General features: G+C 49.9%; 1 protein-coding gene and 2 long non-coding RNA genes across 4 annotated transcripts; 1 reads left to right on the top strand and 2 right to left on the bottom strand.

The window, feature by feature from the left end:
• The first annotated feature begins 271 nt into the window (after window positions 1–271).
• LOC125548755 (protein LURP-one-related 8) lies at window positions 272–1,139 on the top strand. The gene has a single exon (XM_048712301.2). It carries the CDS (start codon window positions 303–305, stop codon window positions 927–929), a length of 627 nt encoding a protein of 208 aa, XP_048568258.1. The 5' UTR covers window positions 272–302; the 3' UTR covers window positions 930–1,139.
• Window positions 1,140–7,585: 6,446 nt separating this feature from the next.
• Window positions 7,586–9,495, bottom strand: LOC147980558 (uncharacterized). The gene is made up of 2 exons (XR_015599800.1): window positions 9,300–9,495; window positions 7,586–9,191 (listed from the first exon to the last, which is right to left on the bottom strand). It is a non-coding gene; the product is annotated as an uncharacterized LOC147980558 (long non-coding RNA).
• A 467-nt stretch (window positions 9,496–9,962) lies between these two features.
• Window positions 9,963–12,210, bottom strand: LOC125545148 (uncharacterized). Of its 2 annotated transcripts, none has more exons than XR_015599798.1 (4): window positions 12,092–12,210; window positions 10,579–10,637; window positions 10,356–10,503; window positions 9,963–10,194 (listed from the first exon to the last, which is right to left on the bottom strand). It is a non-coding gene; the product is annotated as an uncharacterized LOC125545148 (long non-coding RNA). The 2 variants fall into 2 exon arrangements; XR_015599799.1 differs by having other exon boundaries at window positions 10,579–10,634.
• Between the last annotated feature and the right edge of the window lie 15,264 nt (window positions 12,211–27,474).

The following is a 27,474-nucleotide window of genomic DNA, read 5'->3' as shown; positions in this document are numbered from 1 at the left end:
AGTAGCAAATAATCCATGATAAGATTATTAATTAATTGAGGAAGAGGTCGTTAAGCAGCAGCCCATGTCACTTGCGTCCCTACGCACGTCAGAGCAACATGCCTTTGCCTTCTTTGCCGGTGGACAGTTTCTCCCGCCCGGCCGGACCATCATGGAGCGAGCTGGACTTGTATATAACTACAGCCTACCACAGACTCCTCTCTCAGAACCAACCAACAGGCCGACCAAGCTCAATTAGCTCAGACTACCCAGCTACCGCCTGTCCGCTCTCAGCTCCTTCGACCCTGATATCGATACTACACATGGCGAAGGTTCACCCCAACATGGCGCCCGCGCCGGGCGCCGTCGACGAGGCGCCGTGCGCGCCGGCCAGCTCCGCGGAGGGGCCCACGACGCTGACGGTGTGGCGCAAGTCGCTGCTATTCGACTGCAAGGGGTTCACGGTGTTCGACGCCAAGGGCAACCTGGCCTACCGCGTCGACAGCTACGCCTCCGAGAGCGGCGACGAGGTCGTCCTCATGGACGCGGCCGGCCGCCCCAACTTCACCGTCCGCCGTAAGCGGTTCAGCCTGCAGGGCGAGCAGTGGTTGGTGTTCGCCGGCGAGGAGACGCGGCGGCCCGTGTACACAGTCAGGCGCAGCGGCCGCGGCAAGACGTTGGCGCACGTGACGGCGTGCGCGGGCGCGGGCGCCGGAGCCGGGCCGTCGTACGAGGTGGAGGGGTCCTACGCGCGGCGGAGCTGCGTGGTGTACGACGGAGAGCGGCGCGCGGTGGCGGAGATCAGGCCGAAGGAGGTTGTCGGGACTGATGTTTTCCGGCTAGTGGTGCAGCCCGGAGTCGGCGTGTCGCTCGCCATGGCCGTGGTGGTGGCGCTCGAGCAGATGTTCGCCAGGCCGTCGCTGCTCAGGAGCTGGTCCACCGTAGATTAGTTAATTATAATTCGTTTGTTATTACGTCTCGATTTAGTCAAGCTAGCCTTTTTTTGCCCCTTGCGCTTAGTTTGGGGTTAGGTTGGAGTACAAATTGTGATGGCGAGAGTCGATCGCTCGATGTGTGTGGGCATGAGAGCAAGCCGATCTGTTCGATGATGCTCCCCAAAATTATGAGGTTTTTCTTGGCCAATGGAGGCCTTGTCTCCCCCTACTGCGTTTCTCTCGGTGTGTATATTCTTTGAATTCTTTAAGAAGGATGTAGATGTAAATAGTCAAAAATAATATGAAAAATAATAAACAGTTCTTTTGTATACGGTTCTCCGCTTGCCAACCTTGACATAACTGATAACATCTTGTCTTCTTCATAGGTTGTCTTAATCTTCTTCGAAAAAACTAACGCCCACACGTGTGGCATCTTACACATCGCCCACACATCTTCATTATCACTCATTTTGTCACATCAAAACAGATGACATCAAAATGAATCTTTTTGGTTTTTGGTTTAAAAATATTTTATCTCCTAATTATAAAATCCAATTAAAAATTTATTTTCACCATTAAATCCGTCTCGACGAGATCTTCAAAACTAGACCCCATGTTGATATGTTTTGATTACGTTTTTTTTTACCTAAAAGTTGCCATGATGTTTACACTGTAGTTGTCATAGTGCTTAAACTAAAGTTGCCACGTGGCAATTTTAGTTTGTAGAGCATGGCAATTTTAGTATTTTGATGATGGCAATTCCAGTAGTTTGCCCATAAAAATTATTTTTTGTATGAACCATGGCGATTTTAAGTGCATGTGTCATGGCAATTTTAGTTTATGGTTCATGGCAAGTCTAGTTTCCTAATTTCCTGTTTTATAATATGTCAAAATTATAATATGGCAATTTTATATGCCATGATGTTTACACTGTAGTTGTCATAGTGCTTCAACTAAAGTTGCCACGTGGCAATTTTAGTTTGTAGAGCATGGCAATTTTAGTATTTTGATGATGGCAATTCCAGTAGTTTGCCCATGAAAATTATAACCATGGCAATTTTAAGTGCATGTATCATGGCAATTTTAGTTTATGGTTCATGGCAAGTCTAGTTTTTTAATTTCCTGTTTTATAATATGTCAAAATTTACTTTTAAATGTAGAAAAAAATAGCTGAAACATATCATGATAACTTCAGTGTAAACACCATAACAATTCATATGCAATAGACATGGCAGCTTTTAACCTTCAAAAAAATTTCATCAAAATATATTGATATGAGATCTAGTTTCGAAGATCCAGTCGCGAGGAATTTAATGGTGAAAACGGATTTTCAATCGGATTTTTCATTTAAGAGATAAAACATCTTAAAAACTGAAAATTTAAAAAGATTCTCACATGCATGCATGCGGTGACGTGGTAGTCTGTGTGTCATAGAACGTGTATGCGAATTTCGCTTTCACCACACGTGTGGGCGTTAGCATTGTCCATCTTCTTTCATACATACGTACAAATTCATATTCCATGGCTTGTGAATTTCTGGTATATTTAATTCCCGAGCAAAAGGGTCGCCTAGCAGAGAGATCAAGACGTTGACATCCTCTCGTCTTTTTTTGGCTTACCTTTGAACATATAACTACTAGTCATAGTTTTTCGGACCAGCGAGGCTCACAGTTCACGTTTTCACCGGTAGGACCGTAGGCTCATCTCGTCTGGTTCGGTGCCGATTCAAGGTACAATTTTGTTTTGTATATAATATAGCTAAGATATAAATATTTGTTTAATAAAGACAACAAACAAGTCTAGCTCAGTTTGCTATTGGGCTAGGTTTAAGCCCCTCGGCCTCTAACCCCTATGACCTGGGTTCAATTCTCTTTTGAAGCACGTGATTAGAAAGTGGTCTGATTTGCTTAAAAACCATCAAGACAAAACAACTTGGTTCAGCAAGACCTCCATCACATTATGTCATGGACTCTACCCTAGAATGCCACTATTTATAGCAACATGGCTGTCTTTAGACCAGAAAGAACAACGACTCGTTGGGGAAGGCCAACAGCCGACAGGTGATGTAACCCTTTCAGATCCACCATCGATGCAACTCACAACCCCCATATGCATCACCTCCTGGTCTTGGCCGCTTCTTCTCCATCTTGAGCATGTAAGCAGCGGCTGAAGACGATGATCCCTTTTTCGGATCATAGAGCGGAGCCACCCTTGCCAGAAGCCAGAATCCAACGAGGCAAGGCAGCGACAAAGCACGCCGCTGCAAAATCTTCCACCATGCCCCTCTCCGCAAATTTGGCGATTGGCCATTAGGAACGAGGAAGAGAAGCTAGCAACAATATGGATTGTCACCACCGTGGGCTTATTGAACGGGATGACACCACATCTGCCCCGTCCCCTTGTCTCGGTAATGGAGGATCTAGCGATGGCGACGTCGGTGACCACAAGGTGTTGTACGCAAGCAGACATGGCTGAGCACATGGTGGCTTCTCGCATGGCAACAACATGAGGCCACACACCCACACAAGGGTGACAATCGGCACTAAGGCCCATACTACGCTACTCCTACAACCTACAAGAGCAACCTGAGCTCCTCTCCCATCCTCGCTCCAAGTGACACCAGCACCGAAGGAAGAGGGGAGGGGAGTCAGGGAAAGTTAGGGAGCTCCCAATGAAAAGGGGGAAATAGAGGGAAAGGAGGGGAAGAGAGCCTCCTCAAAACCAAGTTTCACTACCATCGAGAGATAACATACCAAACCCGCTAGAAGCTTAAGAATGTATGTCATGCATCGATGTATCAAATGCAACCCGATTTTGTGGTGTATTTTGTCCAGCTGGTAGAAAATAAACGAACTAAAAGTTATCTAAAATCTAATAGGAGTAGTATATAAGCGTAGAGTTACTAGATTGATTTAGAATGAAATGGATTTAAACTTGAACCTGAACCACAATTTGAGAGACAAAAAAATGAATGTTCTCCCCAAAAGTTTAATTTAATATTTTCTTGTTGTTTCACCCTTTTGTTTTATTTGCAGCTACACTTTTGTGTTTATATTGCTGTAACTTCTACGCTCTTCTGCCAAACTTTTCTATCCTATTTTATTGTACTTTGTACTCATTTCATAGGAAAAAGTGTAGCTTGTGTTAACTGTTATCATTGTTGTGTTAATGTGGCAACTTTATTTTATTTCATAAATTGTGTGACACCTGACGAGCTTTAAAAATAGAGTAGTGAATAATAATTAAACATGCCGCTTCTTTATATTAGTTCAATTTTCTTCAAATCAAAACACAACATCATATTTCAGTTTTAGAACAAAATATTAGTTGTGTTATGTTCTAATTTTTTTAACAAAACAATTGTTACCAGGTAACGACTTACACGCTCATGGAGCTTGAATGAATCGCTTTTTGCCGACATGAAAGCGCCACACAAAGACATGGGGCTTCGACTCGAGTAGGATACCGAAAAGCGTTGGCTGGATAAAGTTACTGTATGGACTAGCAACAAAGTTATAATAAGGAGGAATATGGTGCGACTTACTAGCCCCTACCCCTACCATAGCCGCCTCTTCCTTAAACAATTCAAGCTACATATTGTTAATCTCCTCACCTATAGATCCTAGAAACATAATCACTAAAAATTGGAACCATTATTAATGTAGACTCAGATAATCTTATCCAATCTTGAATGACAACAATAGCATATAATTTGAACATAGACAAGTCAAGCTCTCAACTAATCAAATACTATTTTTAAGATGAAATAATTGTTGTGTTATGTTGTAATTTTCTATTGATTGTCGTACAAACTTTTAATTATTTAGCATGTCTCAAGTGCAAACATTTTGTACTTTAACTATCATGTATGTTGACTTAAATGTTTACATCGAACAATATTGTTGCAACTTCAGGTACCTATCTTTGAGTGCGCCGTGTGTAGTACTTTCTCTTTAAAATGTCATATGTGGTAGATTAATTTGCTACATGATTGAATTATTGTTCTCCTTAGTTGACATTTGTATATCTTGACCATCTGGATGTTCTTAGACAATTTGACACTACTTATAAAGATGATGGATAACAACCGTATAGTCCAGATTGTACATATATTCTATGCCACGTGTAGAGGAGGATAGTGCATTTGTTGAGTGGAGACTAAAATCGTGCTTATCTTGTTTGTCCTCCACATGATCATTTGAATCAAAACTTACGCAATATAATTTCTAATCAGGCAAGACAAATACTAGTTCTTGGTAGACATGAGCATATTCCCTCTACTCTATGTGTAGCACCCAACATTTTGTGTGCACCTCCATTTACTTTTGCTCTGCATATTAATTTTATCTTTATTAAAATTTTGTATTTTTTATTAATTTTGTATTAAAAATGTTAGCAATAACTAATAATTATAATATGAAAATTTTATTACATGATTGATCTAATGATGCTAGTTTGGTATTGTGAATGATGGTGTTATTTATAAACATGGTCAAACTATGATGTTTCTTGTGCTGCCAAGAAGTTTTTCTGTAAAAAATGACTTCAAGACAACCTACTGTGCAAAGTAAAAAAGAAAAGGGATAGAATGCCGTGTACGTACTTCAATGAAAATTATCTAATGACTGGTTAAACCATACACAGTTAAACAATCAATGGAACCGCCGAGCCAGCTAAACAACTCCACCTCTCTCTCTCTCCCTCTCTCTCTCAACTCTCTCTCTCTCAAGTCTCAAAAAGCGAAAAACTCCACTAGTTGCATCCAACAAGTTCTGCGTACGACAACTGGCTTCCGACAATACAATACTTACCCAAATGACAAATATCTAACAACCGGGTTAGATTATTCACACCTACCTACAGGTGCTCATAGTAGTTTTAGTCATCTAAAATTGTCTAGCTAGTTTTGACACCTAAGCGGCCAATCAGTAGCTCACAGATGGCTACGAACCAGCCACAAGCTCTGCAATTTTTCCTCGGCTGCAATGACCAACGACACCTCGAATGCTGCCAAATGAAGAACTGCACGGTACCAGCCAGCCCATATGGATGGTGTCGTGCAGTTCTCCTTAGTTGAATTCGTATATCTTGACCATCTGGATGTTCTTAAACAATTCAGAAGTACTTATAAAGATGATGGATAACAATTGTATAGTCCATATTGTCCATATACTATATCCCACGTGTAGAGAAGGATAGTGTATTTGTTGGCTGGAGACTAAAATCGGGCCTAGCTTGTTTGTCCTCCACGTGATCATTTGAACGAAACTTACATAATATAATTTAATCAGGCAACATCAACAATACCAAATAAATACAACATGAAAATATACTACATGATTGATCTATTGATATTAATTTTCTCTTGTGAACGATGATATTTTTTATAAACATGGTCAAACTATGATGTATCTTGTATTGCCATGACAAATGATGCATAGATCGGAAGTTATTCCCTAAAAAATACTCCAGTATGACTTAAGACAACCTACTGTGCAAATTGAAAAAAAGGAGGGACTTCGAGTATCATGTACACTAGTAGAATGTCCGTGCGTTGCTACGGGCACATGTCGAATGCTTGTGCATTGCCATAGAATAATAACAATAAATATTATAAGCATGGTGGCATCTGTTCTCCATCATACAGCGACAAATAGAAACTCTATTCCACTTCTTTCCTTCTCGGCAATCTTCGTGTCTTTAACCAGCCGTATCGCTCGCCACCAAATATATACCATCCATGATTAAATAGTACACGGTACACAAAGCTTACAATGGCTTAGACTTGTAATGCACATCTTAATTTTAGCAATAATAACATCATCGATGCAACCTTCAATAATAAGTTGATTGTAAATAGAAAAAGTTTGGTTTATCTTAAATCAATACTTCTTTTACAATGCCATGAACCTGGTGTCAGTAGAAAACTCTAAAACACCCAATGCAATGGGAAGAAAAAATCAAATATATCATTTTTTTTAGAGAAAAAGATCTCATGAAGATCAAGTATTCACCTCTCTTCAATTCATACATGATTGCCTCCGAACAACAAACTTACACAGGGATATTGATCAAAATACGATTGTATTTCACGTGCATGAGTGTAGTGCGTTGGTTGTGAGTGCTTGAGTCAAATAATATACTCCCTCCTTTCCATATTATTTGTCTTCAATTTGTCTACATACGGATGTATCTAACCTAGACTACAAACTTCAGAAGGGGCTCGCATGGATGACCCAACCACTAATAAGATTACATCACAAAAAACGATATAACTGTGGAGAGGAAGCACGGAGCCACAAAGCAACAATGAATAGTCGAGCACAACACCAAGGACATGACAGTTTTGATTTTGCATACGGGCTTCATAGGAGAAGGTTGCAAGCCACGCAAAGACGTAGTTCAACGCAACATTCGGGGAGCACCGCTTGCTGAAAACTGTCCTCATAGTCATCTTGCCGCAGTGGCCTCGCCGCCCACAGCTCTGACTTCTTTGTGACAGTCAGAAACTAGCAAAGGCACACCCATGGGTGCACCGGACCTTCGACGCTAGAAGGACAAGACGCAACCCCGCTCTGCTTGCCACCATTCTCGTCCAGGTGAGTGTACTGATTGTATATACATGAGATATTCACATGTACGCCAGAAATCCACTATCATAAATAAAACACTTAGTCTACAAATAGACATTAGATAAAAAAGAAGCAAAGTGTATCGCGGGCTTATTAATGTTTTGGCGAAAGAAGAACAGAACAATTTACATATGTACAACAACTTTCGCATCACAAACCTAAGGCGCTTGAGGAGATATGGATGACAACAGCAGCGTGTGACAGTAATCCACTAATCACTGCTATCATCCAGTACAGAAATAAATCTTGAATCTGCACAAACAATTGATGTCATGAAGTGCAAAAACTAAAGCTTGAAGCTTTGCAAAATATCAACTGATTTAGAGAACTAATTCGGTAGATTTAAAACAATTATATGGGACAATATTCAGGAGACACAGTTATCCATTCAATTAAACAATCACGCAAACAGGGAAGAAAATACTCATATCCAAAGATCGGCTTCTCTCAACATTGAGATTTAAATGAATGAGAACCCTTAAATCTATGTCTGTATTTGCTTGTATTTTCAGATATGTGCCCGCAAACTTGTTTAGTCATCAATTCAACAGATATGCATTTCCATTGTAAAATTATTCCTTGCAGGGTACACCTGTGCAACTAACAAGTATTTCTAAACACCCGCAAAAAAACAAGTATTTCTATAAAACAAATATTACCATCTTATTACTAACAGCCACATCAATGGCCGAGTTACAGAGCACAAGGAAGGACGAGTGGTAGGAGAAGGAAACCGAGAGATTTATCGAGCCGGCGAGGAAGAAGATAGAAAGGATCGCCAACCACCAGCTAGTAAGCTGGCCATGAAATTTATATGCATAGCAGGAAGATGACCATAACATATTGGGAGAAAAAAGTACATAGACATTTCCAACATTTACTGGAAGAAAAATATACTTCAGAACATACTCTAAAACAATGTCTAGAATTATGTATAATATCATTGATTGTGTTTTTTCTTACCCTCCTAAGGTAAATAACAGACTCGTCGCGGTGCTCGATTATAACAAATACATGCTAGGTGCTGGATTATGCAAACAAAATGTAGTACATGGCATCATCTGTACAAACAAATACATGCTAGGTAACAGATTTTTGTTTTGTTTTGCATGATGAGTGGATTACTGCCACATCCGGTTTGAAGCATACAGTTTCAGGTTTGTATATACGTGAACCTCAGCTGAATATGTCCCTATATACGTGAACCTGGTGTAGAATTTTGAATGTCCCTATATATGTGGCCCTGGCGTAGGATTATCAAACGCCTGTAAACATACATATGCAGGATTTTGATTGTCTCGAATCTCTCTACTCCTTAGGTCGTCCCTTCTAAATGACAAGCAAAGCTAGTTACAGATATGAGAATAAGATAGGGTCCAAGTATATTTAATGTTCCCATTTCGGACTCTCAAAATGCACAGGTCCAATAAGATAAAACTATTGATCTAACCTAACAAAGCGTGAGGGGAAGAAAAGATAAATTTCAGAGTACCTAAGTTTTTTTTTCACTATGAGTAGAGGAGCAAGGCGTTGGACCTGTGCAACACAAAGGGCATATGCAATCTTACTAAGTTGATGAAGGAGTCTTATAGGTATTCCTTTTGGAGCTTCACACAGAACTCAAAGTCTTTGTCATCCAGAAGTACTATAAATATCATTTGTCAAAGGAGTAACACGGATGATCAATGAAATGAGAAATGAAATCAGCATGAAATATTACCATATACAGATCAATGTTCCCATCCTTACTCACACTAAAATGAACGAATCCCTGACTGCGGCTGTGAAGAGGGTGGATGTTGGCTTTTACTGGCCAATTTCAAAGTCATAGGCAGAACAATTTCGATGAACCACTAAACGATCAATGTAAATTTGGACCTAAAATAAAGAAACAAAGTATTTAACCCACTTTCTTTCATTTCCCAATGGGCTATCATCAGATAAGGACAATAAAGACAGCAATTTAAATATGGTATAGGCAACAATGACTATGGAAAATAAATAGCATGGACACGTTTTACTCTATACATAAATATCCACACTTTAGTGAAAAAGATAGACACACTAAGCTGATCCATGTGCGACCAAACTAAGAAAAGAGAAAAAATATCCAAATGGATTTCAGCAAACATATCTGATTAAAGCTAACCGTTTCCACTGTTTATTTTAACAAAAAAATAGCTCTCTACATCCCTCTATATTGTCTTGTTATATATCTACCAAATGGAGCAAAATGTTATCCTAAATAACTTACAGACATCAATTTGTGCTTCAAAAACTAATGTGAATTTAGTTACTAAAAATTTATAACCTACTCATATAACATGAGATCAAGGTTCGGCGTCAAGTGGTTGTTGTACCTGCAGAATGTTGTGATTTTTTGAGTCCGACTGCTACTCTCGTACAATATCAAATATACAGAATAACCTGGCCAATTGCAGTGAATTGTTGAGATGCTATAGAGAATATCCAAGCCAATAGTGATTAAACAACAACATAAGAAAAGAGCATGAGCGAACCAAGAACATCAACTGGATGGCTTAAATTATCAAATAGATCAATCAAAACTACTGATCGAGCAGCTATGCTGAGAAGATGTTGAGCGTGGAGCACCCTGATGCTTCTGCCACCGAGCATGCACTCCGGTCCTGCACGTATATCCACCATGTAGAAACACATACAAAGGACTGTTAATTTCTACTGTCGCCAGCAGATTGATTGCAAGGAAGGCGGGGTTGACCTTGTAAAAGACTGAAGATCTTTCGGCCTTGTTGAAGCCAGCATGAAGGGCAAGGAGAGAAGGGCATACCTTGGTGGTCATCGCCGCATCCTCAGCTACAATCTACCTGCAATTCGTCGAGAGGGTGTCGGAGATGCTGCTGCAAACTGGAGCATAAGAAGAAAAAAAGCAATGCCATCCTTAGGATCAAACTGGAGCTCCTCTACATCCTCTAGACCTGGAGCGCAACAATTTTAATCATTTGAGCAACTCATATCAGCAGGCATATAATGATGGATTAGTGCTCACTCACCTTTGCCAGTGCAGTTTCTGATTAAACTATTTGGATGGAACATTCCAGACTCTCATCTGCTGAGAGAAAAAACTCATATGTCAGCATTGACATTGTGCTACGTCTGAGGGCATCCAATATATGGATCAACAGCCAAAATAAAGAAAACGAGCATGAATCGAGGGGATGAGATGAGTCAAAGTGGTATTTGCAATCAACAAGACATAGAGTAGACTAATCAAGTCTCTTCTCTATGCACCTCTATTGGGTCTGCAAAAAATGAAGAGCAATCTTGTGCCTTTATATAAGTTCATATTACATAGGAAAAACTATCACATGAGAACAATCCCATAAATACAAGACATCCGTGTTGCATATGAGGATTTGACATGTAGGCATTTCCTTTTTGTTCCTAGTAGACATGACAGAAAAAAAAACAGCTTCCAAAACTTCTTTCAAGCAAACTTTGGACTTTAAACCAAATACCAAATCTTATTTATTTATAAAGAATATGTATTAGATGCAATGCTTTATAGTATTAGCTTAAATCATTGGAAGCATCAGCAAGTACTTTTGCTACAGCTTTCATATCCTTCATCATGCACCTTGTAGATTGAACTTTGTCAGCCAAGAGGCTTCAAATGTCTACAAAACTATTTAAGCACAGGTAGTGCACTATAAGGCGAAACTATTAGCATAGATAGTGTGCTATAAGGCAAAACTATTAGCACAATGTATTAAGTGGATATATCTGGCCATCCAGAACCATCTATGTGATCAATCGTTCGGAAAAACTACCAAAAGTATGCAAAAGAAAGCACGTTATATTCAGTAAACACCGGAAACTGTATTCTTAAGTAAACGAATTTTAAGAAATCCATAAGCCCAAAAACACAGCGGATTAGGATCAGATCAGAAATGCTTTGAGCTGTAGGACATCCCCTAATGCCCAAGAGAGGTGACAACAAAAATCTAAGCTATGCCAAAAGTACAGGGAAGGAAGCTTTTAGACAAAGTTGTATTCCCTCCGTCCCAAAATAAGTGTCTTAACTCTAATATAACTTTATATTAAAGTTAGTACAAAGTTGAGACACTTATTTTGGGACAGAGGGAATAGTAAGCAAGCACCGGAAAGTTTCTAAGATGTGTGCAGCCTGCGGAATATACACTGTGCGCATATAAAAGGTAGTACTTTGACATGTATTGGAGTAGACATGCAATTTAAAAGCTAATAATTTGTCATGAGCTCCTCTACATAACTTGTAACATGGCTCATATTAGCTTGAAAACCCAAAAGATACTGGCAACAGTATTTGTAAACGAACTATGCTTGTCCAGGACCAACAACAATAGAAGTGCTACTCCACTGGACAAACAAGCGACAGTGCAACTTAAAAATATCATAGTAATACTGACACTTGATTTGTCGCCTTGAATTGAAGAATTACTATGGACAGTAAATAAAAGGGTTGAATGACCATCAGCATTGTGCAAAAAGAGAACATTTCAGGCAGATGGGGAAGAGTGCCCAAACCTCCACCAAGCAGTTACTTCTGTAGCTACAATTCTTTCTCTTGTTTCAGGAAGAAGAGTGTAGCGATCCCTCACGAATCCTTCAAATCCAGATTGAGATAGATAGTGATGAGAATTCAGTATTTATTACTTGCACCTGAAGCCTATTTCTGTAATACTAAAGTAAAACAGTTCCGCTTCAGCTAAAACTAATTAAATTATTTTGCTTATGTGACACTACATCTAACAAAGTTCCTGCCTGCTGACATGTTGCATTCGATCCCAAAAAGAATGAATACATGACATATTGACATAGCTGTAGCATGCCCATTCCTATTTCAACGGTCTTCTACAAGGACCGTCTCATATCCCATCAACCATGGAAAAACTTCTGGTAAGGCTACAGATGCCTTCGTACTTAATAATCTCCTATAAATCCCTTTCATATTAGAACTCAAGCAGAGTTGGAGAAATATGCAGAGTCCAGAATTTAGCAGGAACTACAAGGTCCGTTTCTTTGGGAATGGTGGCAAAAGGACCAAGACAAGTTAGTGAAAGAAACACCTGAGTTGTCTTTAGCAGGGAGTATCCTTGTATCCCAGAATTTATAAGCAGGCTTCCAGACTTCTTCACGGTGACCTCTGTGGTGTGCTTTTCAGAACCAAGTTTGAATCCTGAAAAGAAGTCCATTGTATACGTAATTAGATAACTCTGAAATGATTCATCAGGGAGGGACTTTTTCCTTTACCATGACATTTTGCAATATACCAATGTGAATATTTACCACAGTAAATGTAAGAAAGTTATTTGTCAAAACAAAAACAAAATTAGCAAATAATTGAGAAGAAACAGTCTGCTCAATTATCATAATCCTCCTTTTTGACTATCAGTGGATCTACCAGGAATATAAGTTTTAAGGAGAAAATAGAAGACATACAGGAATATAAGTTATTTGTCAGCACTAAAATCAACCCATTAGAATAGTGGAGCAGAGTAGACCAGGGAGGGAACCGGTGGCTTACCAGATTGCCGGAGTGGAAGGAGAACCCCCCCCCCCCCCCCCCCCCCCCCCCATGTAGCCGGCTCTGTCGTGGACCTGCGTGTGTGAGGAAACCTCGCCAGGGAATCACAAATCGAAACCGCATCAGCGAACCATGACCGCCACACGAAGAATCACAAGATACATATATCACTAACATTAATTGGCTACTGACTAAATCATAACACACGCAAAAAAAACAGTTGTATACAGCATAAGGCCAAACAAATCATCATGTGAATCTCATCCTTGACATATGTACAGCAGAGGCCTTGATGTGTCAAGAACCCTTGACACATCAAAAGTTGCAAACACTTTGATGCGAATCTCATTATTCTATCGTCAAGTAAATAGCTGCAAACAATCTGATCCGTGAAGAAGAGTTTTTTACAAAATATGGCACATACAAGAATCCTTGTAGGAATCACTGATATGGACAAGATCAGAGCTAATTTAGCACTTGAGGGCCTATAAAACTGAAACATGTTTCTCTGATGCCTTTTTTAGGTGATAGAAACAAGAAAAGGCATTGCAAGTACAGTAGAGCAGAGCAAGGCAGAGGAGGGAACCGGTGGCTTACCATCTTGCCGGAGTAGAAGAAGAACAGGGGCAAAGCTGTCGCAAGCAGCAGGCATCACAATTTGCATGTGTGAATGACAGACATGAACTCGTGCAGCCGTACCCGCAGACGTAACCGGCACACAAAGAATCGCAAGATACATATCTCAATAAGCTTGCTTGGCTGCTCTCTAAATCATAAATAAAACACAGAAAATTTGAGTGTGAGTCTCACGTCGCATTTGTTCAGAGCTGACTTTTTTAGGTTATAAAAAAATCATTGAAAAGCTGAAACCCGTACAAGAACAGTGGAGCAGAGTAGAGCAGGTAGGGAACTGGTGGCTTGCCAGATTGCCAGAGTGGAAGAAGAATCCCCCCGCACGCACCATGTCGGGTGGTAGGTGCGACATATACCAACGGGTGGCTTATCATTGTGGGAGCCAGTAAGACATCGCCGGTGCCTGGAAACGGGATAAGGCGAAGACATGCACGTCGGCGAATCTTACCCAGCTTCGGGGCTCTCCGTGGAGATAACACCCCTACTGCTGCTCTGCGGGGTCTCCGCATGATCACTAGATGAACAAGTAGGTACACAATGCTCCTCGAGCGGTTTTGGTGGGAGGAGGAAGAAAGGCACGGCTAGCCTGCTTCTTCTCCTTGCGGGGTGTCTAGAACTAGCAGGGGGTCCAACCCTTTGCATGGGTGCCCCGGGGGTTTATATAGGCCTACCCCCGGGGGTACAATGGTAATCCGACTGGGCGCGGGGCCCAGCCGTCTGTGACCGCGCTCGCCGGCTTCTGCGCCGACCGCTGGGGCCCGCCGGCTGGTGGGTCCCGCCGGCTACCAACTCCTTGGCAACAGACATGCCCCACTGCCAAGGATCTTGTCGATAGCTGGTGACTGTTGCCTCATCCTGATGACGAGGGATTCGTCGAGGTAGGCGTGGCTACAGTGCTGCCGTCCGGCGGGCGATTACTGTTGCCTCACCGCGTCTTGTCTCCTTAATGGGGCGTCTTCTTCGAGAGGGGAAGCGAGCCGGCTGCGGGGAGCCGGCTCCATCTCGGGCCGACTGAGGGAGGCCAGGCCGCCTTCGGGCCGACTGGGGGAGGCCAGGCCGCCTTCGGGTGTCTCTCTGCCCGAAGGAGCCCACCGCCCGTGGGCCGTACTGGTAGCCCGTCGTGGATGACATCAGGGTCAACAGTGCCGCACCGGACGGGTCATGGCCACTCCGTACGGCGCACTGTGCCAGGCGTGCTCCGGGATTCGGGGGTGACAGGCTTTACTGTAGCCACGCCCCGTCTCATCGCCGCTAGGTGGATGCAAACTTTGAGGGTACGGTCTCGACCGCTCTACGGGAGCCGGCTTCTTGGAGTCGGCCTTCTCAAGGCCGGCTTCTTGGAGCCGGCTTCTTCGAGTCGGCCTCCCATGGTTTTCTTCATGAGGGGAAAAGTAGGGCCGCCTTTTTCGAGCTGGCCTGGGTGACAGCCAGCGAGGGGAAGGCGGCCCCACGTCTTGGATTCCTGAGAGCCGGACGGGCTCGTAATTTTTTCAGAAGGGCCAGGGGAAGCCGGCTAGGCTACCCATGGCTATTTACTCCGACAGTAGTCCCCGAAGCTGATCGAGTTTCGAGGCGGACAGAGGGACGAGAAGCTCGGTCAGCTTCCTATCCTGAAGAGCCGGCTTTGCTTGTGCATGCCGACTTCAGAGAGTTCCGGTTCTCGTAGGCGGGAACGCGGACCACATGGCGAGGAAATCCTGCCGACGCACGGGCGCGACGGGACGTCGCCGCAGGCCCGGGCCCGCCACTCGCAGGCCTCGGTCCGAGCGCGGATCTTCCGTGGCCCACATGGGCCGCTCGCCTTCCCGCGGCGGTTTTGTCTCGCCGTTAAGGCTCAATAATCGCGGGACATGGGGAGTGGGCACAATCGATCCCCACGCTTCCCCACGCCGCGCCTCCTCGGCTCCGCCACGCGAGCCTATAAGTAGGGGGAGGAGGGAGAGCGACAGAGGTTCGCACGCTCTCTCTCGCTCCGCCCCTCCTAATCCTCGTTTGTTCCTCTTGTTGCCGCCGCAGCCTCCCGTCTCGGCGTCGCCGCGTCTCCACATCGCCTCGCTCCCATGGTGTTGTCAAGCTCGTGAGACGGCTCCAACGTCCATGAAGATCATGTGGAGTTCCTCCACCAGACTCGGCGCCTGCCCGGTGCCAACCTCGTGCAGGTCCGCCTGGCGCCGGAGACGGAGATCTCGCCGGCGCCGGAGGAGGGCGAGCGGGTCGTCTTCCGCTCGCACTGCCTGCGCGGCTTCGGCCTTCCGGCGAGCGGATTTCTGCGTTCCTTCCTCGAGTTCTACAACCTCCAGCCGCATCACCTCACGCCCAATGCGGTGATGCTGCTGTCGGCCTTCGTCTCCCTCTGCGAAGGCTTCTTGGGGCTGCTCCTCACACTGGAGCTCTGGGGAGAGTTCTTCCAGAGCAAACTCGGCACCGTCGTCACCGGCGTGCCCGCACCCTGCGGGGCCTTCATCGCCATGAGGAGGGCGAGCGAGAACAATCCGTTCCCGTCCATCCCCCTAATCCAGTCGGTGAAGGTCTGGCAAAAATCGTACTTCTACGTGAGGAACGTCGCCGAGCAAGGAGACTACATCAACCTGCCGGCTTACGTAGCCGGCCCGCCGGCTGGGAGGCAGCCCTCGTGGGGTTTCCGGTCCCGGTCACTGTCTCCGGCCGGGAACGCCGCCGTCTCCCGATTTCGGGTGATGATCCAGTCGGAAGGCCTGCGTGGGGCCGACTTGGTGGCCGCCTTCGTGGAGCGCCGGATTCTTCCTCTCCAAAGCCGGCCCCATATGATGTGTCAGATGAGCGGCCGCTTCGACCCAAGCCGGCTGAGCACATGGGAAATGCCCCACGCGGAGGTGGCGCTCATGGTTAATTACATCGCCAACTGCAAGCTCACCGGGGACTGGCAATACGGCAAGGCGCCGTATTCTCGCGCCAATCCTCCGCCCGTGGTAAGCTTCTTTCTCTATCTTCTTTTTGCCGTCAGCCGGCTTCGTGACGGCCGGCTTCTGACCAGTCGGTTCTTTTGAGCAGAACCCTCTTCTTCCGCCGCCGGCCGGGGCGGCAGGGATTGAACGCCAGTATGCCCCCGACCGCACGGTGGACGATGTTGACGACCCGGACTTGGGGGCGGCCGCCATGGAAGACGCCGTCGTGGGGGACAACGCCGAGCCAGGAGGCTCAAGGTTTATCGCGAGCTTCGAGGACTGGCCGGACGATGCTGAAGCCGAAGTCGCCCCGCGTCGCCAGCCGACGGCCGACTATCAGGGCGCGGGCTCGTCCATCGCACCGGCCGCCGGCGGCGCGCAGAAGCGCCGGGCCGCTTCAGGCCTCTTCGGCAGTCGGCCGAAGAAGTCCAAGCCCTCCACCGCAGCGACAAAACGAGACGAGGCGGCCGCGAAGGCGGCCCGCTTCCGCAAGGCGGTGAAGCAGCCTCAGGCGGTTTCAGCGTAAGTCGCTGATTGCCTGGTCGCATGCCCTTCATCATTCTCTTTCTCTTCGAATATCCTTCTTAACTTTTTCTCGCTTGCTGGACAGGGCGCCGCTTTGAAAGCACAAGTGCTCCCTAGGTGGTTTTGATAATTGATGACAACATATCTCTTGTTGTACTAATGTTTCTATCTAGCATGTTTCAGATAAGTTCAACAATGGAGTGGCATGGACTAAAGATTGTGGGAATTTCTTCAAGATGCTAAGGACAAAGGATTGGCTAAAGCTTCAAGCTCAAGACTCTTCATTTTACATTTTAGTGATCCAAGATCACATTGAGTCCATAGGAAAAGCCAATACTATCAAGGAGGGATGAGGTGTTGCTTAATGAGCCTCTTGCTTCATGTGCTTAATGATATGCTCCAAAATCCTTAGCTACTTTCCCACTTCCACATATGACCTAAACCCTAAGCCAAACTCGGTCCTACCGATTCTTCCTATCCGGCGTCACCGAGTTTCACTTGTCATTAGCCACTGCCAAACCTAGCAATTCGGTTCTACCGATAAGGATCTCGGTCTCACCGAGATGGGATTGCAAACTCTCTGTTACCTATTGCAATATTCTCGGTCCCACCGAGATATGCAATCGGTCCCACCGAGATTGCAATGTAAACTCAGTGTTTCCCCTTTGTAACTTTTCGGTCTCACCGAGTTACACTCGGTCTCACCGAAAGAGCAAATCGGTCCCACCGAGTTTGCCTGACCAACTCTCTGGTTAGCTAATTACCAAATTCGGTCTCACCGAGTTTGTGTAATCGGTCTCACCGAGATTACGTTATGCCCAAACCCTAACCGAATCGGTCCTACCGAGTTGCATGTCAGTCCCACCAAAATTCCTAACGGTCACTAGGTTTACTATTTCGGTCAGACCGAGTTTTCTGATTCGGTCCCACCGAGATTGGTAAATTGTGTGTAACGGTTGGATTTTGTGTGGAGGCTATATATACCCCTCCACCTCTTTCTCGTTTAGTGAGAGAGCCATCAGAACACACACATCATTCCAACTCATTTGTTCTGAGAGAGAACCACCTACTCATGTGTTGAGATCAAGACATTCCATTCCTACCATATGAATCTTGATCTCTAGCCTTCCCAAGTTGCTTTCCACTCAAATCTTCTTTTCACCAAATCCAAATCCTATGAGAGAGAGTTGAGTGTTGGGGAGACTATCATTTGAAGCACAAGAGCAAGGAGTTCATTACCTACACACCACTTGTTACTTCTTGGAGAGTGGTGTCTCCTAGATTGGCTAGGTGTCACTTGGGAGCCTCCGACAAGATTGTGGAGTTGAACCAAGGCGTTTGTAAGGGCAAGGAGATCGCCTACTTCGTGAAGATCTACCGCTAGTGAGGCAAGTCCTTCGTGGGCGATGGCCATGGTGGGATAGACAAGGTTGCTTCTTCGTGGACCCTTTGTGGGTGGTTGCTTCTTCGTGGACCCTTCGTGGGTGGAGCCCTTCGTGGACTCGCGCAACCGTTGCCCTTGGGTGGAGCCCTGTGTGGACTCGCGCAACCGTTACCCTTCGTGGGTTGAAGTCTCCATCAACGTGGATGTAGGATAGCACCACCTATCCGAACCACGGGAAAAACTTCCGTGTCTCAATTGCGTTTGATCTTTCCAAACCCTTCCCTTTACATTCTTGCAAGCTGCATGCTTTACATTCCGCTGCTCATATACTCTTTGCATGCTTGCTTGATATGTATTGTGTGTTGAAATTGTGCCTAAACTCCACTTAAACCGAAAAATATTAAAAAATTGCAACTTTAGCACTAAGTGTCTAATCACCCCCCTCTAGACACATCTACTTCTAGATCCTTCACGCTTTCCCTTGAGCGGGGTCCGGGTGGCTCCGTCGTGGGGCCGGCTGGAGGGTCTTCGAGCTCCCACCGCGTGGACCCCCGCGCCGATCTCAGGGAGGCCACAGAGCGGAACGCCGGCGAAGCGCGGGAGGAGCGCGAGGCGGCGGAGAAGGCGGCCGCCCAGGCAGCGAGGGAGCAGGCCGACGCGGCAGCCAAGGCCCGGACGGAGGCGGCTACCGCGGATACGGGGGCGGAAAGCTCGCGCAACCAGCCTCCGTTGCTCGCCATTCCTTTCCGAGTCGTAGCCCCCGACACCCCATTGCCCTTGGCGGAGGAGATCGTCCAAGACCCGCCGCTGATGGAGAGGGGGGAGGACCCCGTGGCCTTCGCGAGGAGAGCGCCGCCAGCAGCGCCAACCGGAGCGGGCCAAGGCGGCCAATCGTCAGTGGCGCCAGAGGGGCCGACCGGAGGTGAGCCGGAGAACAGAGCGGCCTCGAGGTGCAGCCGGCGACGAGCCGGCGCGCAGGGGGGGCGCCGCTCCGCCGGAGTTGCACCGAGTCACGAGTGCAGGCCAGTCGGCCGAAGATCTGGAGGCGGCCAGCACCGCCATGTCCGAGTGGACTCCCAGCGGGGGGACTGGCGAGCTGAATGTGGCGGCTCAAGGGGTCCGGAGCCGGCTGCAAGCTCAGGCCGCCCATCTGCAACAGTTCACCCAGGAGTTCCTGACGACGCGAGCCACCATCCGGGTAAGTCCTTCATTCTTGGCCGCTTTTGATTTCTTGATTTCTTCCGTGGGGGCGCGTCAGCGCACCCACTGGGTGTAGTCCCCGAGATTCGGGCCGACTGCTACGCAGTCGGGTCGGATCTTTCTCGACGGCTACCTTACTTTGCTTTTTTGTCTGAACTTTCAGGAATATCACAACCTTCGTGCTGTCGCCTTCAACTCCCAGGCTCGGGAGTTGAGCCAGAGGACCGACGACCTGGCCGACAGCCGAAGTAAGTACTTGATCTTGTTTGTCTCATGTGGGGGCGCGTCAGCGCACCCACTGGGTGTAGTCCCCGAGATTCGGGCCGACTGCTGTGCAGTCGGGTCGGATCTTTCTTGACGACTCTTTCCTTATTGATTTTTCTCTTTCTTTGTCTTCAGGGGGCAACGCCGACTTGAGGAAGGAGCTCGGCGAAGCGAAGGCCGCCCTTCATACCAAGGAGGCCGAGTACGCCGCCTTGGTCCAGGAACGGGATTGCCTAGCCAAGAAGCTGGCCGACCAAGAGGAGAGCCACAAGGCGGCCCTGCAGGCGGCGCAGGATAGCGAAGCCGCCTTGAAAGCGGAGTATGAGACCGAGGCGGCGAGCTGGTCTGAGACCCGGCGAGCCCTGGATGAAGGCTTCGGCCGGATCGAGGATTTGATCGATGGTAAGCCGCCTTCCTCGGCCCTCCCCTGCCCCTTGCCGCCTGGGTTTTTGGCTTATCTTGAGCTGCTGCTTGTTTTTTGGCGCAGACTACTTCCCCGGCTATTCTGCCTTCGCCGCCCAAAGCATTGAGGCCCATCACGAGGCGCGCCGTCAGGCGGGGGCCAACATCGCGCCGGATGCGAACCGGACGCTTGAGGAGCAGCTCTTGGCTGTCCAAGCGCGGTTACAGCCGGCTCATCGGATGCTTCGCCGGCTCCAACGTGCCGGGGCGCAAGTGTTGGCCGCCCTCTGGCCCGGCGAGACGATCCCTCGCACCCCAAGCCGAACTGCCGACTGGCTAGAGGTCGCAGTCGGTCGCTTTGAGGCTTGGAAGGTGTCGGCGGCCCGCCTCGGAGCCGGGCGGGTGTTGGAGTTCGTTCGGGCTTGGTACCCAGGGTTGAACCTGGACCAGCTGCGCACTTGGCGGATGGAGGCCGACGCGGAGCTGGAGGAGGTGAGGCCGGCTATCGCCCAGCGAGCTTCGACGATCGTCGAGTGCACCGACATCAGCGTTTTCGCACCCGAAATCGATGATGACGGTGTTGCTCAGCCGGAGGAGTGGTTCGGGCTGAACCCGGCGGTGGGCGAGGACTCGGCAGAGGAGATTGCCTCAGCGACGAGGGCGAGGATGACGAAGAGGAGGACGGCGAAGACGTCGAGCTGGCTGGTGGAACAACCGGCCGACCTCAGGCCGACCGTGCCTCCAGCAACGAGGCGCGTGGAAGCGTGCCCTCTACGGGAGGCGGTGACCAAGCCGAAGTTCGCCAGCCGGCCGCTCCTTCAGCCGGCACGACCATCTCCGCCAACCAGTCCGGCTCGTCGGTCGCTCCGCCAGCTTGACCTGCCATCTTTATCTTTCCTGCTTGTTGTCTTTTGAACAATCTTCATTAAGTTTTCGCAGTTCCACCCACTGGGGGTGTATCCAAACTATGTTGAATGCTGGCCTCTCGGAGGTCTTTTATGTAAATATTGTTATGTGCATGTTTGGTTTCCATTCGCGTATGCTTTTTATCCTTATGCCTTTTCCTTTGCCGCCTTCCCTCTTTGGGGAGGCAAGTACTTGAGCTTTCTTGGATTGAAGTGAAGTGAATGGAAACCGGCCGGCCGGCTACTCTGGTAGCCAGTCGGCGGTGGGAGAAAAAACCGGCTTTTGTTATATTAGTCCGTTAGTCCCTAGCCGTTTTTCGTGTGGGCGTCCGTTCCTGCTTTTAACTCTTGCCAGCCGGACAGCCGGTTCTTTGAACTGCGACTTTTGGCAAGAGAAGGCTTGGGAGCCGGCACACTACTTGTCTGACTGCGGGTAGGACTTCTAATATAACTCCAGTCGGCCAGTCCCCGAGCCGACCAGTACCGAGTTGTTATGTCTGCAATGAACGTCACAGTAGTCGGCCCATTCAGCTTCTTGATCGGCTTTGCCTCAATCCACTTGGTGAATTTGTCCACGGCGACGAGCAAATGCGTCATGCCGCCGCGCGCCGTCTTGAATGGGCCCACCATGTCCAGTCCCCAAACGGCAAAGGGCCAAGTGAGGGGAATGGTCTTGAGTTCCGAGGCCGGCATGTGTTGCTTGGAGCTGAAGAGTTGGAACCCCTTGCAATGTTTAACTAATTCTTGGGCGTCATCCAAAGCAGTCGGCCAAAAGAAACCATGGTGGAAGGCTTTGGCGACAAGTGATCTTGAGGCCGCATGGTGGCCGCATTCTCCTTGGTGAATGTCTCTGAGGATTGCAATGCCCTTCTCTTGCTCGACGCACCGTTGGAGGATTCCAGTGACACTGCGCTTGACTAGTTCTCTGTTGACGATTGTGTAGGCTCCGGCTCGACGTTGGACTTGTCTTGCTTCTGTTTCGTTAGCCAGCAGGTCTTGGTTTACTAGGAAGTTGAGGATGGACTGAGCCCATGATGGAGCCGCGACTTCTTCTACTGCCAATGTGGCTACTTCCACCAGGGTGGGCGGGCTGGGTGGTGAGGTGCTGGAGTCGGCCGCCGGCTGTCGTGCTGGTGCAGTCCCCGGGCCGGCTACCGCAGTCCCCGAGCCGGGTGCGACAGTCCCCGAGCCGGCTGCCGAAGTCCCCGAGCTGGCCGCCGAAGTCGCCGGGCCGGCTACGGGAGTCTTGGGGTCGCCTACTTGGTTCTTCGAGCCGGACCCGGCCGCATCGGGGTCAGGCGGCACGAAGATGGAATCGGACTCTGGAGACGGCTTAATAGATGGCTTGAGGAGGCGTTGTAGAGCGACGCCGGTTGGAATTTCTTGTCGAGTGGAGCCTATTCGAGCCAGGGCATCGGCTGGCTCGTTGTCGGCTCGCGGTACGTGGAGGAACTCGCATCCTTCAAAGTATCCGCTGAGTTGTTGGACCAGGAAGCGGTAGCTCGCCATATTCGCGTCCTTGGCGTCCCAGTCGCCGGATGATTGCTGGACCACCAGGTCCGAGTCGCCATAACATAGGATCCGGCGAGTGCCAAGTTCTTTGGCAAGCCGGAGCCCGTGTATGAGCGCCTCGTACTCGGCCACATTGTTGGAGGCGGCAAAGTGGATCTGTAGCGTGTATCTGAGCTTGTCGCCTTTCGGAGAGGTAAGGACGACGCCGGCTCCCAAGCCGGTGCGCATCTTGGACCCGTCGAAGTGCATGCGCCAATGGGTGGAGTCGGGAGCCGGCGGCAGGTACTGGGTCTCGGCCCAGTCGACGAGGAAGTCGGCCAGCGCTTGGGACTTGATGGCGGTGCGGGGCTGGTAGAAGATCATGTAAGGGGCCAGCTCGATGGCCCATTTCGCCACCCGGCCGGATGCGTCCCGGCTGCCTATGATCTCGGCCAGTGGGGCGGTGCATACGACCGTGATGGGATGCTCTTGAAAGTAGGGCTTCAGCTTCTTGGCGGTGAATTACACGCCGTAACACATCTTCTGGTAGTGCGGGTAGTTCTGCTTTGAGGCGGATAGCACCTCGCTCAAATAATACACAGGCCTCTGGACCGGCTGGGCTCGGCCTTCTTCTGAGCGTTGGACTACGATGACGGTGCTGACCACCCGACTGGTTGCGGCGATGTAGAGGAGCATGGGCTCTTTCTCGGTCAGCGCCGCCAGAACGGGCGGTGTGGCCAGCATCTTCTTCAGCTCGTGGAAAGCTTGGTCGGCCTGGTCGTTCCACTCGAAGTGAGTGCTCTTCTTCATGAGGCGGTAGAGGGGGAGAGCTTTCTCTCCGAGCCGGCTGATGAAGCGGTTCAAGGAGGCCAAGCACCCGGTGAACTTCTGAATGTCTCGAAGCTTGGTGGGGATCGCCATTCTCTCGATGGCCTTGATCTTCACCGGGTTGCATTCGGTGCCGCGTTCGGAGACCAGGAAGCCTAGGAGCTGGACGGCTGGCACTCCGAACACGCATTTCTCGGGGTTAAGCTTGATTTGGAACCGGCGTAGGTTCTCAAACGTTTCCTTGAGGTCTCCCAGCAAGGTGCCGCGCTTCTCCGTCTTCACCACGATGTCGTCCACGTAAACGTGAGCGTTCCTGCCGAGCTGCTTGAGGAGGCACTTCTGCATGCAACGCTGAAAAGTGGCACCGGCATTTCTCAAGCCGAATGTCATAGTCAGGTAGCAGAAGGCTCCGAATGGCGTGATGAAGGCGGTCTTCAGGCGGTTGTCCGGATCCAGCTTTATCTGGTGATATCCGGAGTAAGCATCCAAGAAACTCAACAGCTCGCATCCGGCTGTGGAGTCTATCACTTGGTCAATCCTTGGCATAGCAAAGGGATCTTTGGGGCAGGCCTTATTGAGGCTCGTGTAGTCTATACACATGCGCTACTTGTTATTCTTCTTCAGTACGAGGACTGGGTTGGCGAGCCACTCTGGAAAGAAAACTTCCATGATGAAGCCGGCCGCCAAGAGTCGGGCTATCTCCTCCCCTACAATTCTGCGTTTCTCCTCCGACAGTCGGCGAAGGGGTTGTTTGACTGGCTTTGCGTCTTCTCGAACGTGTAGTTTGTGCTCGGCGAATTTCCTCGGAACACCCGGCATGTCCTTGGGGGACCATGCGAAGATGTCCCGATTCTCACGGAGGAAATCGACGAGCTCGCCTTCTTATTTGCTGTTCAGGTTTGCCCCGATGACGGCAAACCTCTCTGGATGCTCGGGGTCAAGAGGTATCTTCTTCGTCTCCTTGGCCGGCTGGAAAGATCCTTGAGCGTCATGCTCCTTGGGGTCGGGGGACACAGCCGACTGCTTGCCGGCTATGGCCACGACTCGGTCCAACATCTTCTTTTCTTCGGCAATCACAAGGGACTCCGCCAGCCGGCTGCTGGCTGCTGCGCACTCGGAGGACTTCTCGTAATCACCGGCTACGGTGATGACGCCTTTGGTGCTTGGTATTTTCATCTTGAGGTATGCATAGTGGGGAACTGCCATGAATTTGGCCAAGGCAGGTCGGCCAAGCAACGCATGGTAAGGGCTCTCCAGGTCCACCACTTCAAACCAGATCGCTTCCCGGCGGAAATGCTCCTTGTCCCCAAAAAGTACATCAATCTTGATCTTGCCAATGGGGGCGCAGGATAAGCCGGGTACGATGCCATGAAACACTGTCCGAGTAGGCATGAGCTGCTTCGTCTTGACGTTTAGCTTCTCTAGGGTGTCACGGTACAGGATGTTGATGCTGCTCCCGCCGTCTATCAACACACGGGAGAAGCGGGCGGCGCGTCTGTCCGTTGCAAGGGTGGCTTCCAGGACCAAAGCATAAGAGCCGGGAGACGGCATCACCTCCGGATGGTCGGCCCGGCTCCAGCTGATGGGCTTTTCTGACCAATGCATGTGTCCGGCAGGGTTGGCGGTGACCACGCTGACTTCCTGGTGCTCTCGGCGTTTGCTGCGCCGGTCTTCGGGCTGGCTTGTAAAGACGATGTAGGTTGCTTGCTCGTCGGGGAATTCCTCGTGCACGGCTCCGACTGCGGGCCGAGCGGCCGGAGGCGGCGGGGCCGGAGGTGGCGGGCCGGCAGGCGGAGGCGGCACGAGCCCCTCGCCTTTAGAGATTCGGGTGAGCCAATGGCACTTCCGGGTTGTGTGGTTGGATGGCTTCGCGCCGCTGTGGAACTTGCACGGGGCGTCGAGAGTTTGCTCGTAGGAGAAGGCGGGCTGCTAAGCCGGCCTGCCGCCCTTGGGCTTCTTGGGCGCCGGTCGCTCTTCAGGCGGCGCGTCTTCGAGTGTGGCCACCTGCCGACTGACGGGAGGCGGCGCGGGGCCCTTGCGCTTGTGGTCGTTCGGGTGGGGGCGTCGGCCGGAATCCCCAGCCGGTGTCTTGGGCGCCGGGTTAAGTACTTTCCCGGATGCGTCTACCCGAAGCTCGGTCTTCATCGAGGAGTCGGCGGTAGCGTACTTGTCCGCTATGTCCAGAAGCTCGTCAAGGGTAGTCGGCTCGTCGCAGAGGAGCTTGTGCTTGAGGAGGGTGCCTTCTCGGCATCCGGTCGTGAAGTATTCTATGGCTTGCACCTCATGCACCCCCTCGCAAGAATTGCGGAGCTCGGCCCAACGCGTGAGGTAATCGCGAGTGGACTCGGCGGGGCCTTGTACGCACAAGGAGAGCTGTCTGGGCTTGGGAGCCCGCTTGTAGGTGCTGGTGAAGTTGCGGATGAAGGCTTCTGTGAAATCTAGCCAGCTGTTGATGCTGCGCGGCTTGAGGCTGTTGAGCCAGGTCCGCGCCGTGCCTTGCAGCATGAGGGGCACGTACTTCACGGCAACGCGCCGGTTGCCGTTGGCTATGCTAACCGCCGTGGAGTAGTCGATCAACCAATCTTCCGGCTTCACGGAGCCGTTGTACTTGGGCGTGTCTCTTGGGAGCGAGAACCCTTTGGGAAAGGGCTCGTCGCGGATGCGGGGGCCGAAACAAGGCGGGCCGACATCATCTTCTTCTTCCAACGCCAGGGATCGCGCCAGGCGGTCGATCCGATGGCGGGCGTCGTTCTCGCCGACTCCTTCACGGCGGCCTAGCCGGCCGCTAAGAGTCGGGTGCGCCACTGGCGGCGGGGCGGGATATCTCTCTCCACGGGGCGGAGGCGGAGGCGGGTCGCCCCGCCATTCCATGGCTCGGGGATGACCGTCTGCGTCTCGCTCGATGGAGATCCGGGTCCGGGTGCGGCTGGCAGCCGGCTCCTTCTCGCGTCGCGCGCAGGTGTTGCTCGTAGTCGGCGTCCGGGAGGTCGCGCCGTGTTCTCGGCGCGGGGGAGGGCTTTCCGCGCGGGCGTCGGCTTCGTGTCGCTGCGCGGCTGCGTCAATCAATTGCTGGATGCGCCGGGTCATGTGGGGGAGGTCTTCGTCCTCCAGGCCGTCCAGCTCGTCTACGGCCGCCTGGGCGGCACGCAAGTTCTCGAGCGGAGTGGCATAGACCGGGCGGTCGACTCCCAGCGTGTCGGCGATGACGGCGCCGCGTTGCTTGACAAGGCCGGCCCGGCTTAGCCCGCCCGGGGCCGGCGTGCCGAAGGCGGCGCGGTCAGCTTCGCGCTGATAGGCCTCAGTGAGGCGTCTTACGGAAGCCAGCCTCCGGCCCTCTGCGAGGAGGGCGAGGCGGCGTGCCTCCAGTGCTTCGTCGTCGGCATTAGCCGGGAGGGGAGTGGACAAGTCGTGGGCCGCCGCGTGCGAGGCGTCGTGAGCGCTCTCGTCGGCCGGGCCGCCGTGGCCGACAACCATCACTTCGGTGGCGAAAGCATCGCAGCCGTCGGCTCGAGGAAGCGGGTCGTTGTAGATCGTGACGTTGGTGGGGAAGGTGTGGTAGGAGGCCGTGTCGGGGTCGACAGGCATCGGGTCGGTGGAGCCAACCGACTCCAGGTCCGCAGCGGGCTCGCTGGAGACATGGAGCCGGCCGAGAAGGTTGGCGAGGTGGTCGGTGCCCGCATCGGAGGCGAGCTCGTCAGAGATGAGGGTTTCGTCGAGGAGATCGGCGAGGCTACTCGCCGTGCAGATGCTGGTGACGCCTTGCAGCGCGTCGTGGCAAGCGCCATCAGGCGTGCCGTGCTGGCTACGCTCGCTGGGAAGGGAGAGGG

Source organism: Triticum urartu, chromosome 3A (assembly GCF_056163025.1).
Source record: "Triticum urartu cultivar PI428250 chromosome 3A, HENAU_Tu73, whole genome shotgun sequence".
Taxonomy (NCBI): Eukaryota; Viridiplantae; Streptophyta; class Magnoliopsida; order Poales; family Poaceae; genus Triticum; species Triticum urartu.
This window is presented reverse-complemented; position numbering and strand designations above follow the sequence as displayed.